The following is a 16,090-nucleotide window of genomic DNA, read 5'->3' on the forward strand; positions in this document are numbered from 1 at the left end:
TTTTTTACCTTCATTTTCAATGCTACCAAATTAGCTGTTTAGTGCGTGTTGGCAAAATTTAACTGTTGATGTATTGTGAGTTCTGTATTTATTAATATTCGAATTTTACCTATGTATGCATATAGACGGCCGACCATAACATATGTTTATGCATATATGTACATCTTACATGGCACTATTGACTTGAGTACTCATAGACCATGCACCAATTATTATGGTTAAACTTGTTGATTATACTTTATGTGGCTATGGATAAGTTTAACACCTGTTATTTTGACCACCACATGCGTAATATACTTTGCTTTCCTTAATTTAGAATTAGGATGGTGATCTATTCAAATATAATAAGATGCCTATATTAGGGCACATTGTGGTTCACAGTGATTTATACATAAAAATAGGAGGAGAAGAAGAAAATAAAAAAGAAGATAAATCAAAAGGAAGATAGGAAGGAAGCTAACATTGGAACTTTGAAAGGAGGACCAAAATTAAGAATATATATCAGAATTCACAAGTGACAATATTTAAAATGGAGCTTTGAAAGAGCAATTTAGGTTGAAGTGCGTGTGCACGTGCAGACATGTGTGTAAATATGTGGGGAATTCTGCATATGCATATGCACACGTGCCCACATGCGTGTGTGAGTCCTCAGAGGTAAAGAGTAAATCCCTGCACTGCACTATTCTTTCTTGAAAAGGAGAGAGAGAGAGAGAGAGAGAGAGAGAGGTTTGAATGTGATTGCATGTGGATTCATAAACACCCAGTCCAGTCAACTGCACTTTGCCCCAAGAAATTTATACAGTCTCCACTCATGCAGTCATGCCTAACCTTTTTGTGTTAAAACCCTTTTAATAATTCTCACTTGATTCTTGAGAGACTAGACAATTACATACAAATAATACACAACTTCTTGTTCATTACTATATGATACTATAGAGTTTATGCAAATGCGTAACGTGAATAACTATGACCTGTTGATTCGTATGTTATATCAATTTATAATTGACATGTAATGAATTGTCTCATATCAAATTATTTGATGATATCTGGAAAGATGTTGATAAATATGGTAGTATTGTATTCATAATACTCTTCCTAACTCTTTTATATGTAGTCAATCAGTTAGAGTTGAAATTAAAATTTGGTTCCCAAGGTATTTTCCATTACAAAAACTACAAACTAGTTAGCTTCCAAGTTCCTTTTTCAAGTGCGAAAGGCAGGAGATTCCCAAGTCCACTTGGCTGAACAGTAAACACTACACATAAGTTAACTAATATCAGAAAGGATGATAAAAGTATCTTGAAGACTATGTGCAATTAAGTCCAATAACATAACATGCAGCATATACTATTGTTTTACATCTACTAACTAAAACATCTCTAGCAGGAGGACCACAGATAGCTCAAGAAAAATCTCATACTAAAACCACCCATGCTGATCCAATCAAGCTATGTGCTCAACAAAAAAAGAAGGGCAAACACATCACAGAGAGAGAGAGAGAGAGCCAGAGAGGCATGAATGGTACTGATATGAAGGGATATAGGTGTCCATATACTGAGGAAGGGGAATTGGACGTGTACCCCGTTTTGGTTAAGAGGGTACACAGTGCCTAGCTGTCTTAGCATGTGAAGGGATATTGTGTGCCTTATTTTTGATATTTCTCTCTCTCTCTTACATGCACCCACTATAACCCTCCCAACTGGCATTTTTGATTCATTCACATACAGAGCTGAATGGGAAGAGGAGAGTCAGGACAAAACAAGTCTAAGATTTCACTTTCTTTTTTATAAACCTTTTTATTTCTTACCGCACTCCAAAAACTCCTATATCTTTACATAACTTGGTATGTGAAGTCCAAATATAGAGAGACACATTCCATTAGTCCTCCATTGAGATATTCATCTTTATCTACTTAGTTACTTAGAGAGAGAGAGAGAGAGAGAGAGAGAGAGAGAGAGAGAGAGAGAGAGGAGAGAGGGAGTTGTTGATATTCATCTATATATATATATGTTTAGTTGTTCACCTCTCTTTGTGTTATTAAAAGGAAAATCCATCAGAGGGTATTCTTTGTGAAAAAAAAAAGAAGAGGAAAAGATGAATGTGTTGGCCTCAGAATGCAGTAGTGGTTGTGAGTCTGGTTGGACTCTATACTTGGAACAGTCTAATTTTCTTTCTCATAATCCAAGTGCTTCACACAGAGATAGTGGTTTCTGTGAGGAGTACAAGGATAAAAGAAGTAAACAAGCTGATGGTGATGAGGAGGATGAAGAAGAAGAGGACCAGTCAATGGTTTCTGATGCATCTTCTGGGCCTCCACATTTCAATGAAGATGAAGTTTACTTAGATGATAATACTAATAATAATATTAATGGTTGTTTTTATCCTCCATCCAAGGATCTTGGACCTTTGAAGTTTAGAGGAAAAAAGCAGAGAATCAAAGAAAAAGGTAGGCGCTCATGTGGTGATCAACAACAACAACAACAACCATCTTTTCTAGATGACACTGCCAGCTCCCCTGTCTTCAACTACCCCAAGGTAATTAATAATTAATTAATCACAGTTTAACTTCATTAATGTGACTAATTTGATCAACATGCTCTGATCCATTGTTAATGGGATTGAATTATATTTGATGGGTGCTTGACAAATTTTGCAGAATAACTTCATTGTGTCCAATAATCAAGCTTCTGGCGGTAGTAGTAGTGTCCTGGATTATTCACAAGGCTTCTCATCTACTCATTTTCAGGTACTTGGTTTTCTAGTTTTGTTTTTGTTTTGGTTTTTGGTATATTTTGGGTAAACTAACTTCTAGGTTCTTCTTGCAGGGGAGATCTGCATACCAAGACCACTTTGGTTTCCTACAATCTACTCTATCTGGAAATAACCTTCAGAACAACCAGTTGAGTGCCTTTTTTTTTTTTCCAGTTTAGTTTTACAAATACAATGCAGTGTTTCCTTATGTTCTTTAGACTAAAGGAGCCTGTTTCTTAACATGCAGATGGTTTCAAGGGTAGGGGATTGGCATGAGATGAAGGAAAGGGATATCTTCATCATCAGTTGCTGGTCTCTTCTTGTTTCTACCACTACAGCAGCTGCTGTATTAGTTTCTCAAGTAGAGATGGTGGGGAAAGGCTGCAAAAAGTAGAAGGAATTGGATCTCAAAAGGGATCTTGCATGTTCCTTTTTCTTTTCTTTTTCTTTTTTTCCCCTTTACCTGTCAATGCAGTGGGAAACAACCTAAGAGAGAAGAAGTTAGAAATAAATTTTCATGCTTCCAAAATTAAATTAAATTTTTTGTCAACTAGCAGGTGGTGCAAATGAGCTGGCCTCTCTTGCTTATCCCTCTTTTCACCAAAAAGAAAAAGGCTAAGCCTTTTCTTTAGGCAGCCTATGTGTGACCAAACTGGCACTATTTTTTTCCATGGAGCTCCATGCTCTTTTAATCATGCCATTGCAGTGAAAATCAACTCAGCTAGTAAAAAACTATGGAATGAATAAACAGGCCTTAAACATCAACAATCTCTCCATCAAAGATAACAAAAAAAATTTGTCAACTGCCATTATTCTCCACCTAATTTCATGTACTTTAGCAGTCCAACAAAGTAGATAGATGTGTTTCCTTAATTATTTAACCTGGCTAAATCAAATAGTAGGACAAAATGAAGCATCCACCTAACTGTCGGCCAGTCTACAAAATACAAGATCAAAAGAACAAGCTAATACTAATCATCATCAGATTGGATTAGGTGGGATTTGCTCAAATCTACATCTTGGAAAGCTTCCTACCTATCCATAATAAGTAAAACCAAATCTTGGAAAAGGCTTAGGCATTAATAATAAAGACAAGACCTTCCTGGCTTCATGTCCCTAGAGTCCAGACAAGGCTCCATCCATGCTGAATTATATTCTTCTTCTCCAAAAAAGAAAAAAATTAAGGCTTAAAAATGCATATGAAAATTGGGACAGGATGATGCAAAAGTGTAATGAGTGATGGGCAGTCTGATGAGAGCACAGAAAAGAGGGAGGAAAGGCCAAACTTGATGTTGGAAACTTGGAATATTTCATATGCATTTTCATGACTCTTTTTCTAAGCCCAGGAGATCCTGCCTGAGATCTCCCTGACCCAATGGAACATGCCCCATCTTGTTTAATATGTGCTCTTTATCTCATTCGGAAGGATCCCATTTTAAACAAATATTTTAAACACTATTTATTAATGTAATTTTGCACACTTCAAGTCTGTCTGCTGTGAAGCTGTCATTGGACTTTATGTCTAGCACAATTCTGTGTCATTCTTGGCATTTTTAAATTGCTAAAACTATTCCCAGTCAGTTCCCAATTGAAATAAAAACTTTGTTTTCTTTTTAAAAAGGCTGAACAAGGATAAAGATGAGATATGCAATTGGGAATTTAGGATGTCAAAGCTGTCAAAATTCCAAGTCCTACCCACATGTTCTTTTGTATTTTTAAATTTGGTGGTTCAGCAATGGGAGTCTTCCATGCAGTCAATCAAAACCCCCAAAAAAAAACAAAAAATATACAAATAAAAAAAACATTGAATTAAAAATTGAAGATATATAAAAGTGATGGTTAGTCATGTTTTGCCTCACTGCATTCCATCATATTGCAGAAAAGCACAGATAATTGGATAAGAAGAACCCAAAAGGTATGGGAAAACATCATTTGCCCTTCCAACCACCTACAAGACAAAACCTTCAATTCCTGCAAGACATATATACAAGCAAGGGGGAAGGGAGTGCTTTGTTGTTTCTTACTTGAGTTGTTGTAACATTGAGCTCCTGCCAAAACAATGCCATTTTAATTCCAAGTGTTCCCATTTCCTAAGACAAAGTCTCAGCAGCTCTTATCATCTCTGCCATGGACCTGCATGTCACGATAAATATCTGCGAAAATTATGAACTAAGTCAGAAGGTACCTGCACAGCACCTGCAGCTAAGAGCAATACCAAGATCTACCACCGTCTCAGAATTACAGATTTTGATGTATACAGAGTGAAGCTAATCCTGGAAAAAAGTTCTCAAGACATAAAAATGTGTAGATTTACTGCTTGATAGAACTAGGAAGCACCACTGCAAATAGTTTGGAACATAAAAACATGTTGAGCCAATGACAAATTTCACTGTCTGCTTGCCCAATATCATATGGCAATATGCAAAAACTTTGACTTACTGCTTCCAATATAATTACTGCAATATAGTTTCTTTTTTCAAGAAATTATACATTTGTTATTGGGCCCTTGAGGCCCAGAGTGGTTGATTCTGGGCCCTTGTTGAGAAGTTTTTTATTAAAAGAAAAAAGAAAAAACCTGCAAGGCATTCTCCAACAAACGAGGGTTTTCAGGCATGTTAAGTTTCAGACAATGAGTTGTGAAAAGTGAAAACCAAAAGTTCATTAAAAAAATGCATGTAAAACTGTAAACTGTAAACTAGGAGCTCTTCTTCCATGTCAATCCCACTCTGCTACAAGCCTCCTGGGCTCTTGCTACATTCACCAAGAACCAGAGGCCCCTTACTCTGCAATCACAGCAGCAGCTTCAGCAAACAAGAACAAACTCACAACAACTGGACCGGGTTGAAATTTATTCGGGGCAAGAAGCTGTTGAAGGATCTCAGCACTTGGGGCATTGGGGGCCCTTGTAATTATTTTATCCAAGTCTTGGATCAAACCCAACTTGTTTCTGCTATCAGGTTTTGCTTTGCTCTTCTTTTCTAGTACTAGTATGTGTTATATAATGCGATTTTGATTGTGGGTTCAAATTTAGGAAGCTGAGTTCTGGGTTTTTTCTTTTGGGTTATCAGATAATTTTATGCATTTTACACTGTCTGAAACGTAGTCTGTCTGTTTAAGACCATTTCATTTGATCCTTCTATTTTGCTTTTCATAAAGACAAACTTGGCATTATCTTCTGTTTTGCAGTCAAGATTCTTTCTTAGTTGATAAAGTACACTAATTTATTCATAATTGGCATTAAATTCTGTAAAGTTCCTTGCTTTCTTGACAACTCTGCAGATTCTGTCATGAGCATTCGATTAGGTTCGTTATCATTGGCAAAGGCTCAAACTGTTTATTTGATGATTTGGGTTTTGATGGTTGTGTCATACTCAACCGGATTGAGTTCTTGGAGAAGGAGAAACCTGGTCTATATAGAGTTGGAAGTGGTTTCCGATTTAACCGGTTAGGGGTACACTGCTCAAATGAAGGATTCACAGGGCTTGAGTTTGCTGGAGGAATTCCTGGTACTGTAGGAGGAGCTACTTATATGAATGCTGGAGCAAACGGGCAGGAGACTGCTGATGCTATACATAGTGTTGACATTATAACAATGGATGGAAGGCTTCATAGACTTAACAGGACTGATCTCAATTTCGGGTACCGTTCATCTCCATTTCAAGATATGCAAGAATTGGCAGCTATAACTGCAGTTAAATTTAAGCTGCAGCCCTCAGGATCAGCAAAGAGAAGGCAGTATGAATACATGGAAAGGTAATCTACATCAACTAGAGAAAAAGTGAGAGATAAGTTCTCCTGTAAGACTCCTAAACTTGTAGATGCTTATGGGTTTAGTGTGGCTAAATTTGCAGGAGAAGAATTTCTCAACCAGTTGGGGAACAAAGTGCTGGCTCGGTCTTTCGAAATCCATTGGATGTGGGAGTTGCTGCAGCTGAATTGATTGAGAAAGCTGGGCTGAAAGGCTTTAGAGTGGGAGGGGCAATGGTATCCAAAATGCATGCAAATTTCTTCATAAATTGTGGTGGCTCAACCTCTCAAGACATGCTTGACCTCCTAGATTTAGTGAAGGAAAAGGTTGATCAGAAATTTACAGTACAACTTAAGGAAGAAATACTATATGTCCACTCGCATCGTAACGATGTGAAATCGAAACAAAGATAAATGACTTGTCAGTGTATCTGATGAAGAAACTATGAGATCAGTGCTTGCAAAGACACAACATATAGATTTGTAATGCTGATAAAAGTAAGAATCTTCATTCAAATAAAAAAGATTGGTGCACAACCAAGACACCATATGAGCAGCTTCTTTACTTTGAACTTCAAATAGTTGTTGTAACTAAAAAAGTGGTTTTCACTTGTTATTTTCAAGCCAATCAAGAATCCCCTTCTCCGATTTGGTGAGCTCCCCTTGCTTCGCCCTTATAGTTCCTCCCTCAAACTCAAAGTAATCCTTGTAATTGCGCTTATAGTAACTGTCCATTCTCTGCAAATATATTTGCGTAAGAACAAAACATATAAAAGAATGAAAATTTGCATTATTGTTCCTCTAGCATATGAGCAAAATGCTGAAGAATGATTTCAAAATCTTTGGCAACACTTCCAACTTATGAAGAATGCCATGATATCCAAATACACAAGAAAAGGGAAATTCAAGAAATTTTTACCTCCTTGTCATTCTTGGCCTTGTTCTCTTCTGACTTCTTCAGATACTCTGATACAAATTTCAATTACTACTAAGTCATATAAACCAAGAAAAACAAAGAAGGAAAAACCCAACAAGACCAAAAAAACACATGGGCAACCCATAAACAAGCAAAATAAGCACAATGAATTTCGGCTGAAGAGAAAAAAAAACCCAAGAAGATAATAATATGTGCTGTACTTTTAAGAAGTTCGGCCCCAGAATCACTGACAGTGGGAGTAGCAAATGCAGCAGATAAGAGCAGCCCCCTTCTTCCAAAATCGTTGGCTGCCTTGGAGTAAGTGGTTTTCTTTCTATCTTTGCGTTGCCTTCTATGGACTGCCTGCACGTTAGATGAAGCAAACTTGTTCACTGTAACAGTCAGGGCCATCAATATGCTTTGGCCTATTGAGCTCATGGCTTTTCCACTACGACCACTGGTTTTCTGAACATGTAGATTATGATGACGACGATGAGGCTTTCTTTGTCCATGTAATTATTCAACTTATCCCTTGGGTTTTAGCTCTTTGATTACAATTCCACGTCAGCACTCTTCAGCCTGAAGAAGGCATATTATTATTACTTTTACCATAAGCTTCTATTTTCAAATTTCCCTATCTGTAAACTTTTTGTTGGTTTTAAAATCAGTATTACAGATAAGTTTTCTTAAAAATTTATGTGAATCAAGTCATACAAAAAGTAATAGTTGCGGAATTAGCTAGGTCAAGAGTTTGATTTCCTTTTTCCTTTTATTTTACCCACCTACACAATAATACATTTCATGGGTGTTTAAATTCCATGGAAATATTTATCATTCTTCCTTATAAAGTTATACCATGTAATCAGGGGACAAGGGAGTCTTGTAATAAATACAGACCTTCCTAGTTGATCCAAAGATATGAAGACTTGTATTATTTAGACAGCTTTTTGATATTGCAGTTTTCCTTATAGCGACCAAAGTATTAGAATTGTTTGATACTGCATTCGAATCAAGGGTTCAGGGTTTAGGGTTTAGGGCATTAATTGATCGCATTGCTGACAATATTGGGATGAGATTCACCTACTTAGTTTGGTCCCACGTAAATACTTTTACACATGGAATGGTCAGTGATGTGATCAGTACAAACATTTGTCTAAAGGCAACAAATGTAAGAAGGAACCCAACCTTCCTTTACCAATCTCAAATTCGGAGTACATAGATATTTACATGAAAAAGCTTGCAATGCCATACAAGATGCATTCATAAGCATACTTGGATATTCAAGGCTTTTGAAATTGAGTGAATAAAGGTAAAAAGTATAATGCTAACTTCTCTAACATAACTCCGAATGAAATCTATCGACCGCTCTTATTAGACTGGTAGGGTTGCAAGTTGAGTTCGGCCAATTCAGGTTGCCTAATATTCCTCCAACTTGATTCCAATCTTCATAAGCAGCTACCGATTTCTCGACTACAACTCCACTTAATGATCAGGAGTTGTCACAGAACACAGGGTAGGAGGGATCACCATTTTAGATCAACTACACACCCTGAAACATTATTCTCTTACCAAACTAAAGAACAACGCAAATGCTGATTATTATTTATTACATGAATATTTGCATTACGTATGGTAAACAAAGAAGTAAGCTGTATGGAGAGTTGGGTGTTTGTCTGTATAAAGGATATCTACCAAAAGGTGGCATACACTTCAATTTGAGGTTCTTTTCATAAAGGAGCTTGGCATCACTACTCCAGTAAGCGTTTATGCTTGCACCATCCAATAGCAATCACATATAAGAATATGGTCCCACCAGTACTGCCACCAACAGTCCACATGAACTCTCGCATCCCTGCTTTTTCTGAATCAAACAGCTCAATTTTGATATTCATGCCGAAGATACCAGCTACAACAACAAAGGCACTCACTACCAGGGTTGCTGTGGTCAACATGACCCCCATTTGCAGGAGATGATTCTGTTTGTCATCCAACATTATATTGATGTAATCCTCTGTGTCGTCGACATACTCCCTCAGCTGCCAAGAAACAACCAATATAAAAAAAACCAGTAACACGCACGAAAAGATGTGTTCATGACAAGAGGAACAGATTCCACATATAAAGATAAATGTAAAAAGATTTAATGCATAAACTTCATAAGACATTTTGATACGAAAGAAGAATAGGGTGTTGAAAAACCGAAATTTTGGTCTTAGGATTTTGGAAGGTATTAATGAATACTATCAATAAAGATTTAGCAGACTTGCAACATGCGTTTCTTTCCCAGCAATCCCATATATGATGGCTACAAAATATCAAGGTTTAGTTACCCACTTTAAACAAAGGAAAAGAACTTGAAAATATTTTCCTCGTATACATAAGCTTTTATTGCATCCCACTTCCTGCTAGAGAAATGTGCAATAAAAGTGCACCATAGTGAGAAGACAATGACCCAGATTTTTCTGTCACAGCGGAAATTCTTCCCACCAAGGAACCAAATTACAATATAATGAGCCCACCTTTTCCATTCAATTAGTAAGATCTATCTCTCACTTGATCAAACAAGCTAGAAAATTGGTTACAATTATCTACATCTTGATTAAGTCTCTATTGAGGGATAGTTTCAACAGAATCAAAACTGTGGCTAAAAACATCAATTTCATATCTAACTGTGAAGAATTGGCGTAATGGAAGGAAAATCTAATTTAAGGCATTCACGGCCCCTTTCGGCTTGCTTTGAGGTTACGGTATTAGAAGTAATTGAGGCAGCCATGCAATTTGCAGAAGACAAAATGATGTATACTATGCTGCTCAGAAAAAAAAAATTGATAAATCACAGCAGGTGAACATCAACTAAGAGGGCTGCCTTAATAATTTCCTACGTCAAGGGTATGCCAAATATGCTTAATTTTTTTTTTTCATACCCAGAAATCCACCAATCCTCAAATTGGACACAGATTTGAAACTGGGGCCCCCGCCGAACCCTACAACCTTTGGGAGGCAGGAAACACTAGCAAATAGCTAGGTAGGTACCTTTGGGGATTTCAAACCTCTTTCCAACTAACCCCTCATTAGTATCCTCTAGAACCAGAATATTTTATGTTCACCTAAAAGAAGAAAAGAGGAGTACTTGAATATTTTTAGAGTGGCGCTATTCTCATCCCCAGTTTTCTTACCCCACCCACTCTCTAAACCCATTATTATTAAAATACCCTTAACCCTAAGATTATATATAAATATATATATATATATACCTTAATTTTATTTACTTGAACAGCAGAGGCCATCCACTGCCATGGAGTCCCTATGGGAGCAATGACCAGAGGCCACCATTGGCTGGCCTTCTAAAGATGGAGATCTCTGAACTGACCTCTACTGCCTAGGCTGGCTTCTCGCATCACCACTGGCCGGTGATCTCAACTGACATTTTAAAATTTTTTACTTTTACATGTTGTCCTTCAGTATAATTCAATACAGGCTTTAAGGTGGGTGGAGAATGCAAGATGTGAGTGGCAATAGTGTCACTCTATTTTGAATTATGTTCACTTAAAGATATTCACATAGAAAAAACTGACAGATAAAATGTACTTGCGTACCGTGGATAGCTTGTTTAGTGTACCATCAATTTGCACAAAGTATGCCTCCAAAAGCATTTCAAGCTCCTCTACGTCAAGGTCCTTTCCCATAGCACTATGAGTGGAGCTAGTAGAGGTCCCATGGCTGTCCCTGCTAAGGAATTGAGGCTGGGGATTGTCAGGGTTTTGAAGATCACCTTCAAAATTGGAGGAACCCCCGGAAGCATCCAATGAGATTTCAGTAGGAATCCTAACAAAAATAGAATGGGAAAACTTAGGAGTGAAGACTGGCATGCCTATAAGTTAAAATGAGAATGAGATTATGAGCTGCCTTGCCTGTCATCCATGTCTCTTCGTGGAGCTTCATGATCCATGTCCTCTCTCTCACTCAAAGATGAAGTGGTTGAATTTTCAAAATGTTGTTGAACCAACTTTTCAGTTAGATACATCTCGGCCATATCTTCATCATCATCAAGCAAGTGTTCTAGTTCATCCCTCACCTAGAGGTCAACATAATAAAAAAAACAAGTTGAACTAAATCATCTCATTCAAAAAGTAATTATACAACCACAAGCATCTATGTGCTAAGCCTGACCACTTAATCTTCACCATAAAAGTAAAGGGTATGTGTATTATCAAATGTTAAGCTAACCTTCTGAACGCGGCCGGTAATTGCAACCAAGCGACTCTTGATCTGGCGGACACGTTCCAAATTGAGAGTACTAATCTTTGAAGTGAGCTTATCTAAAGCTGGATGAGCTTCTTGCTCCAATGTCCTTGCCTGTTGTCAATTCACAAAACAAAACAAACAAATAGATAAAACCAAGTTAGAAAGCACGGAACAGATCATAAAATGAGGCAATGAGGAATAAGATATTCACTCACTTCATTCTCTAAGCAACTGCATGCAGCCTCAAGGCATGCCTCCAATGCAACAAACTCAAAAGGCAGAACCTTCAACGCATCACGATTCTCCTCCAGACCTTGCTTCCCTGTTGCCTCATCTTCATCATTACCACCAACAACACGTCTCAATTGTGCATCAGCCTCTGCCTCTTCCATGTCATACCAATTTGATTCTTCACCATTGCCCTCCTTATCCTACCCAAAATCAACAACACCACACAACACCAAAATCACAATTAACAACACCAAAATCACAATAAACAACACAACCCAATACCACAAATCACAATTACAACCACATAAAATCATAATTAGACAAAAAATGACGACTTTTTGGTACCTGGGTTTTGGCGGGTTTGGTGGTGGCTTGGTGATGGCGCAAAAGCCTCCGCTGAAGCTCATCAATAAATGGTGTCACAGATGGGTCTCTGGAATTGAGCAAGAGGACCTCCTGAGCGGTGATGATGGCCTTGATGTGCTCCAAGTTGATCACGATCGCTCTCTCTCGACCCAGTACAGTAGACGGGTACGAAAGAAGCGGATCCAGGATCCGAAGGTCACGGGCGGGTAGACCCGTTCGGCGCATGATGGCGTGTTTGCCCGCCTCTACCACCTGGGTTTGGCCGCTGGCGTCCAGAACCAGCCATGGGCGCACACCAAGGCCCTTCTTCCGCATCCCGGCGGCCACCGACATGCCCATCCCTGGCATTGTGGGCCGGGTCGAGTCCGGGTCGTCCTCCGCTGCGCCCGACTTAGAGGGGTGGTGAATTGGATTAGGAGCTCTCATGGCTTTTTGGCTTCGCGGGTTGGGATTGGGATTTTGGGTACTCTCTCTCTGTCTCTGTCTCCCTCTCTTTTGAAGAGTTGGGAAGATTTGCTTTGCTCTGTTTTAATTTTTCCTCCTTTTACTCTAACGTGAGAAGTTCACTCATGTCGTCATGTGTCACTTTCCTAGTTAATACATCTAATACGTACTAAAGTACAACATTTATTATTAGGGTTAATTACATGTAACGGTTTTAAACTTGATAAAAACACACCTAAAGTTACAAGTTGTTACATTATTACTCGATTTGTCCCTCAATTTATTAAGTTAAGTGCTTTTTTTTTTTATGACATAGCATTTGATATTCGAATACATGCTATACTTTTAAAATATTCTAATACATGCTATACTCTTAAAATATTTGAGTATATTTAAAACCCGGAAGAAAGATGTGACATTTTGTTAGAACACTACATAAATAGATTTGGAAAACCAACTAATGTTTATGACCCAAAGTCATATTGGTTGGGAAAAAAAGTTCCTAAAAATAATTCATGGATGATTTTTGTTTTTATTTTAATTTTATTAATGTTAGGTAGACTCACCACTTTCCACATAATGTAGAATATTATAAAGCCACATGATCACATCAGTAATTTATAAATACATTAGATATACTTAATAAATACATTATTTAACTTTTAATTAGCACATAAATTAATCCAGCAAGCGTGAATGCTTATACCAGGCAATAGCGATGACGAATAAGACAATGCTCCCAATGGAACCTCCCCCAACAGTCCACAAAAACTTTGGCATCCCAATTTTGGTTGATTCCTTGAAGAGTGCTATTCTTACGTTCATCCCGAAGACTCCAGCCACAACGATTAAGGCACTCACCACAAGGGTTGCTGTGGACAGCACCACCCCCATCTGCAGCAGTTGGTTCTGTTTGTCATCCAGCATTATGTTTATGTAGTCCTCTGTGTCGTCCACATACTCCCTCAGCTTCATCATTATTTTTCAAGCCCATCACACACAAACCAAATAAAAATAAAGTCAAACAATGGTTACAAGGAGATGAACTCTACTGATTAAATGGCTAAAGTATGATTTCGGTCCTCGTAGTTTGAGCCAAGTTTGGTACCTGTAGTTTTAATTTCTGCGATTTTAGACTTGTGGTTTGCTATTTGTTTCAATTCAAGGACAAATGCCTTAATTTCGTCATTAGGTTTTTTATCCAACCGAATTAGCATACGAGCGACACATGCGAGGGTAAGTTCAGCTTTTTAGAGATGTAAAACACCTCAAATGTACCCATCATGTGTGCTCCCCATTCAAAAAATTGACAAAATCAAACTATTGTCTTTGAATTGCAACGACTAGTAAATTATATGACTAAAATCGTGACAATTGAAACTAGAAGTCGGGGACCAAAAACCATAATCTGGCCAAAGTATAAAGATTACCCTATTTTCTTACCGTGGATAGCTTGTTTAGTATGCCATCAATTTGGACAAAGTATGCCTCCAAAAGCATTTCAAGCTCCTGCACATCAAGCTGCTTGCTTGTATTAGTAGTAGTTGTACCAATTTGGGCGTCCCTGCAAAAAAGTAAAGCAAAATAAAAATTGCTGACCTATAATATTTATATCAAAGTAGAGATAGAGAGATTATTATTAGCTACGTGCATGCCTGTCGATTTCCATGTCTGCTTGAACAATTTCATCATCCATTTCATCGCACAGAATCGGCTCGTTCATGGATGAAGATGCAGAAGAATTAATTTCTAAGTCTCGCTCAACAGACTTTTCAGTCAAATACATCTCGGCCATATCTTCATCATCATCTAGCAAATGTTCTAATTCATCCCTCACCTGCAGATCAACAAAATGAACCATCCATATCATTTAAATACCCAAAAATAGACACATAATCACGTGTATAATTAAAGAAAAATCAAAACCCTCAAAACCCAAGTGCCCAATTCACCTTCTGAACACGTCCGGTTATAGCAACCAAGCGACTTTTGATCTGGCGGACACGTTCCAGATTGAGAGTACTTATCTTTGAACTCAGCTTATCCAAAGCTGGATAAGCTTCTTCCTCCAATCTCTTTGCCTTCAAAATAATATACAAAAACAAACAATTACTAATTAATGAAACAATAAAAACAAAAAAGTTATAAAATTTGGAGTAACTGGAGTTGATGTTTATACCTCATTTTCTAAGCAACTGCAAGCAGATTCAAGGCAAGCCTCCAATGCAACAAACTCAAAAGGAAGAACCTTTGATCCATACAATTGATTCTTCTCAACTCGACCCTGTTCATCAAACTGATCAGAAAACCCTTTTGGGGAATTCTCACGGCTCTCACCTCTCGACTGTGACTCTCCCAAATCATGCAGCCTGGTCCAGTTTGACTTCGACCCATCTTCTTCATTCCCCTCCTACACATTTTCACAAACACCACCCATGCAATTACTAAAAAGACTCTTATCCATCAAAATCTCTCAAGAAATAAAAGAAGAGATCGCATTGTACCAACCAGAGCTGCTGTGGTTGCTTGGTTATGGCTGATTAGCCTGCGCTGAAGCTCGTCAACGAAGGGACTGACAGAAGGGTCGGCGGACTTGACCAAGAGGACCTCATGGGCGGTGACGATGGCCTTGATGTGCTCCAGGTTGATCACAATGGCTCTCTCTCGACCCAGAACCGTCGACGGGTACATGAGAACCGGGTCGAGGATCCGGAGGTCCCGGGCGGGTAGACCCGTCCGGCGCATGATGACGTGTTTACCCGCTTCCACTACTTGGGTTTTCCCGCCGGAGTCCATTAGCAGCCAGGCCCGGACGCCGGTCGTTCCCTTGGAGCTCTTCTTCCGCTGGCCCCCAGTGGGCAGTGGGGCCATTAGCGGGGCTGGTGTGGGTCGGGTTCGGTCCGGGACGTCTTCGGGTGGTGATGGGCTGGAGTTTGACTGGTGGGGCAGTTGTTGAGGATGATGAGGAGAAGGAGGTCTCATGGTTTTGGCTTCCTTATGGAGTTGGTACGCAAAGATGTCACTGGCTTCTTCATGGAAGAAGCGAATGAGACATAGATATAAGCACTGGCTTTACTCATTTTTAATTTCTTTCTTTTCTGTTTCGTTTTCCTGATAGGTCTGTTTTGTTGTTGTTGAAGATATCTGATTGGACTTTTTTATTAAATAAAAACAAAATAATTCTTAAATTATTGTTTGGACTAGGGGTGGGCATCTAAAACCGAAATACCGAAACCGTACCCTAACCGAACCGTACCATACCGATTTCATACCGTTTCATTCGGTACCGATTAATATTCGGTACCGTACTGTACCGTACCAATAGAGTATGATATGGTAGCGGTATCAAGTATTTGGTACCGATCAATACCGTACCGTACCGAATACTAT

The 16,090-nt window shown here is 38.5% G+C and overlaps 5 protein-coding genes across 5 annotated transcripts; 2 read left to right on the forward strand and 3 right to left on the reverse strand.

The window, feature by feature from the left end:
* The first annotated feature begins 1,790 nt into the window (after positions 1–1,790).
* On the forward strand, positions 1,791–3,290 carry LOC110763691 (protein SOB FIVE-LIKE 5). Its single transcript, XM_021966532.2, has 4 exons — positions 1,791–2,535; positions 2,657–2,746; positions 2,826–2,899; positions 2,999–3,290. Exons 1-4 carry the CDS (start codon positions 2,095–2,097, stop codon positions 3,012–3,014), a joined length of 621 nt encoding a protein of 206 aa, XP_021822224.1. The 5' UTR covers positions 1,791–2,094; the 3' UTR covers positions 3,015–3,290.
* A 2,060-nt stretch (positions 3,291–5,350) lies between these two features.
* Positions 5,351–7,146, forward strand: LOC110763675 (uncharacterized). Its single transcript, XM_021966510.2, has 3 exons — positions 5,351–5,708; positions 6,031–6,504; positions 6,603–7,146. The coding sequence occupies exons 1-3, from the start codon at positions 5,464–5,466 to the stop codon at positions 6,910–6,912; spliced, it is 1,029 nt and encodes a 342-aa protein (XP_021822202.1). The 5' UTR covers positions 5,351–5,463; the 3' UTR covers positions 6,913–7,146.
* Positions 6,986–7,924, reverse strand: LOC110763676 (photosystem I reaction center subunit N). The gene is made up of 3 exons (XM_021966511.2): positions 7,636–7,924; positions 7,418–7,464; positions 6,986–7,236 (listed from the first exon to the last, which is right to left on the reverse strand). Exons 1-3 carry the CDS (start codon positions 7,850–7,852, stop codon positions 7,105–7,107), a joined length of 396 nt encoding a protein of 131 aa, XP_021822203.1. The 5' UTR covers positions 7,853–7,924; the 3' UTR covers positions 6,986–7,104.
* Positions 7,925–8,583: 659 nt separating this feature from the next.
* LOC110763693 (magnesium transporter MRS2-3-like) lies at positions 8,584–12,783 on the reverse strand. Its single transcript, XM_021966537.2, has 6 exons — positions 12,236–12,783; positions 11,875–12,090; positions 11,642–11,770; positions 11,326–11,489; positions 11,011–11,239; positions 8,584–9,450 (listed from the first exon to the last, which is right to left on the reverse strand). The coding sequence occupies exons 1-6, from the start codon at positions 12,680–12,682 to the stop codon at positions 9,163–9,165; spliced, it is 1,473 nt and encodes a 490-aa protein (XP_021822229.1). The 5' UTR covers positions 12,683–12,783; the 3' UTR covers positions 8,584–9,162.
* A 527-nt stretch (positions 12,784–13,310) lies between these two features.
* On the reverse strand, positions 13,311–15,836 carry LOC110763694 (magnesium transporter MRS2-3-like). The gene is made up of 6 exons (XM_021966538.2): positions 15,209–15,836; positions 14,880–15,110; positions 14,653–14,781; positions 14,356–14,537; positions 14,144–14,264; positions 13,311–13,669 (listed from the first exon to the last, which is right to left on the reverse strand). Exons 1-6 carry the CDS (start codon positions 15,680–15,682, stop codon positions 13,379–13,381), a joined length of 1,428 nt encoding a protein of 475 aa, XP_021822230.1. The 5' UTR covers positions 15,683–15,836; the 3' UTR covers positions 13,311–13,378.
* Positions 15,837–16,090: the final 254 nt, after the last annotated feature.

Source organism: Prunus avium, chromosome 8 (genome assembly GCF_965620075.1).
Source record: "Prunus avium chromosome 8, drPruAviu1.hap1.1, whole genome shotgun sequence".
NCBI classification, from domain to species: domain Eukaryota; kingdom Viridiplantae; phylum Streptophyta; class Magnoliopsida; order Rosales; family Rosaceae; genus Prunus; species Prunus avium.